This window comes from Phocoena phocoena, chromosome 6 (genome assembly GCF_963924675.1).
Source record: "Phocoena phocoena chromosome 6, mPhoPho1.1, whole genome shotgun sequence".
NCBI lineage: Eukaryota > Metazoa > Chordata > Mammalia > Artiodactyla > Phocoenidae > Phocoena > Phocoena phocoena.
The window spans coordinates 87379536-87383179 of NC_089224.1; the positions used below are offsets into that span (position 1 = coordinate 87379536).

At 38.1% G+C, this 3644-nt stretch overlaps 1 protein-coding gene across 1 annotated transcript; it reads right to left on the reverse strand.

The window, feature by feature from the left end:
• Positions 1-2323: 2323 nt before the first annotated feature.
• On the reverse strand, positions 2324-3303 carry LOC136124279 (olfactory receptor 13C3-like). The gene is given in 2 exon segments (XM_065878835.1): positions 2324-2940; positions 2943-3303. Coding segments are annotated over 2 exon segments (978 nt in total).
• Between the last annotated feature and the right edge of the window lie 341 nt (positions 3304-3644).

Genomic DNA, 3644 nt, shown 5'->3' on the forward strand with positions numbered 1-3644 from the left:
TAAAAGTAGGTTTTAAAGAAAAAATACATAAGTGTGTGTGTATATATAGATAAATAGAAATATAAATGTATGTACGTATGTATGTATGTAAATAGAGCTGTAAACATATTTGGGAAAACTCCTATGATGGTATTAAGGGTGGGTAGAGGGTAATTTACCTAGAAATTGAAAATGTTCATACCACCTTCTCTATTAACTTCACTTCTTAATATTTATCCTCTGAAACCATAGGTGTCGTACACACACACAAAAAAAACCCCTTTAACCTCAAGGGTTCATAGCATATTAGGTGATAAATCAAAATACAAACATGTTGAATGTATGACTCCTAGTTACTAGAAGAAATATTTTAAATGGTAGCTTTAGGAGATGACCATAGTGACAATTTTTTAATACTTTTTGATATTTTTAATTAAAAATTTATTTATTAATAAGAAAATAATACACCTAATAATCTATTGGAGATTTCCTGATTTTTCCAGGGAAAGACATTTATTATCAAATCTGTGAATTTTCTGATCATTGATTAACATGAGTACGCTTGTTTATATCAAAGCCCTATAGCATCCACTTTTATATACCTATGGAATATTTTAGCAGGTGAAGAGTTCAACTTGATATAAGCCTGCATATTAGATGCTGACACTCTTGGTATTGCGGGAAGAAATTAAAAATTAAGGTGCTAAGGAGTTGGTTAAAACAATATAAATAATATTTTTATATGCCTAAAACATTGTCATAGAACAAAAGTTAAAGAGAACTAAGCATGGATCAGATACAAATGCAGGGCCTCTAGTGAGAGGGTAGAGGAGAAGCACTAGAAGTTCAAAAGCTGTCAGCCACAGGGTCGGGTACATGCCTTTCTGAACCAAAAGCAACACCAACATGATCCAACCCAGAGCAGAGAGAACAGCATCTGGAGGTTTTTTGCAGTGACAGCACTCATTCTGGTGGGACAGTGGCAGAAGAGCAGAATTTAGTGACCAGATCATCTAGGCAGAAACCTGGGTCAACCTGAAGGAAGTGGACTGGCAAAGAATGAAGCCTCTGAGTAGGAGATATGGTATCGTGTGGCTCTAAAACAAGTAGGAAAAAGGAAGACTGGGTAGGAAAATGAAGTCAAAACCCAGCTATCATAATGAGCTAAGAGACCATGGGGAAGCTGGATGGTGTGGCCCAAAGACACCCTATGCTAGGCACTGGCCTTCTAGACAAGGACTCTACAGAAAAAGAAAAAAAAACAGATTTACTAAGGAGTTTCAACTCATTAGAGAATGACAAGAACTGATTTAATTTCCCCAGTCATGGATTTTATCACTCCTTCTGAGCCTGTAAGAACATCTCAAGCAGATTTGAAATGGTTTTGTTTATTTTTTGGTTTAGAATACCCACCTTCCTTCCTCCTCTACACTAGCTCCTCTTCTGGTCTGCAGCCTCAAGAGCTCAGCAGGCCTCCACTCATCAAGCCACTCAAGCCAGAAGCCAGACTCTCTTTCTTTGCAAGCACCCAAAACCTTAAGAGCTCTTTTGCAGCACCATCTCACTTGACTTGGATTAGAACAATACACGTTCCCATTCTTCCCCAGGGACTGCAGTGCAACACCTCCCACCAAGCACTGTACACTCCACATAAGGCAGAACACTCCCTTGATTATTTCTTCCCCTGGCCAGAACTTCTCTTTATGTAGATATGGGGGGAGGGGCAAGGAGGGTGTGACTTATATTAACAGAGTGACCTTTAGAGGGAGATATCTAGCTCTCATAAATATTAGCTTGGGGTAAAAGAGGTACTCAGTAGTAACTTTTAGTCCTCAATTTGGAGCCAGCTTTAATTCTGAAATTTTAGGACACTATGAAGTTGGTGCTATGCTAGGTGCTTTCTCCAACTTATTGAAATTATAATGACACTGGTACCTGGTTTTATCTCTTTCTTTATTACAAGTCTATGATTTACAAAGAATAGATTATCCAATGTCATTTAGGTAGTTTGTGGAATTGAAGATTTTGTACTCTTGCCACTCTATCTCCAAAGTTATGTGTAACTGTTTTCTACTACATTTCTGTACAGTACACCAGAAACACTCATTTCAGATACCACCTGGGATAAGACTTTAATGAAATTCATTGTACTTGTGAGATCTGAAAACACAGGAAGCTGAGTTTATAGCAAACTACAGTTCTCAGTAATTCTAGCTGAGTAAGGTAGTGAAGGGAAAAATAAAAATATCTCTGCTTAACCATGGTTTCCTCAAAGCTTCTTAGTGATTTAGCTATAAGTCCATCTTTGTGCCTATTACACAAAGATCTGCATTTTCTGAAATACTTATTGGATAGGTTTTCGGTTTAGCAAGTATTTTACAGCTGCTTTTACATCCTTATTCCTCAAGCTATAGATCATAGGATTTAGCATAGGTGTCACTACACCGTACAACAGGGAAATGAGCTTGTCAGAAGTTTGCAACTTGTTTTCTCCAGGCAGTTCTTGAGACGTGGGTTTGGCATACATAAAGAAGATGGTATCATAAAATATAATTACCACAGTCAGATATGCTGAACAGGTGGAAAAAGCCTTGCATCTTCCTGTGGCTGAGTTCATTCTCAAGATGGTGTAGAGGCTGAACATGTAGGAGAAAAAAATGACCAGCAATGGAAGAATTAGAAATGCCATATTTGACATTGTCATGGTGATAATACTGAGGGATATATCAGCACAAGCAAGCTTGAGAACAGCTAATATTTCACATGGGAAATTATTGATAACATTATTCTCACAGAAAGGCAATCACATGGCAAGAGATGTTTGCACAACTGAGTTGATTCCACCAGACAGCCATGACACAGAAGCCACCAGTACATACACCACCTTGCTCATGACGACGGGGTATCTCAGAGGGTTACAGACGGCCACGTAGCAGTCAAAAGCCATCATGCCAAGGAGCAACATTCTGTTGACCCCATTGCAAATCCTAAGAACATTTGCACTGCACATCCAGAGAAGGAAATGTTCCTTTTTTTGAGATTAAGCTCATCCAGAAAAGAGAGGTTTCCCAGGAAGAAGTACACTGGGGTGTGAAGATGGGAAACAAAGATGCTTGCTATTATCAGAACACCGCTGCCAATTAGAATCACTAGATACATAATTAGAATTAGAACAAACTTAACTATATCAATCTTCGGGTATCCAGAAAGACCCAGAAGAAGAAATTCTAGCACAAATGTCTGGTTAATTTTATCCATGTCATCCACTTTCAGTATGTCAAAGGAAGATCTAATATAAAATATATTCACTGCCAAGAAACACATGTTACATGTTACATATTACCTGAACAACTGATTTTTTTAAGAATGAATTATAAGGAGTGTTTGCTTGAAACTCTGACATCCAGCTATCTTCAACAATGTGTATGACTAGAATACAATAAAACTGGGAAGGATGGAAGTACCTATGCCCATTGCCAATATGTGAAGATCTACCTATGATCAAGCAAACATACAGAAGTAACCTTTCTTGCCGTTGAAGCCTTGTTCCTTGGTTGAGGTTTCTAAAACTCCTGACTAATTAGCAACTATAAGCCTGACTTCATCTGCCCCAGAAAGTAAGCAGTGGAGATGGCAAGAGACTACTCAACAAGGACTGGAAATAT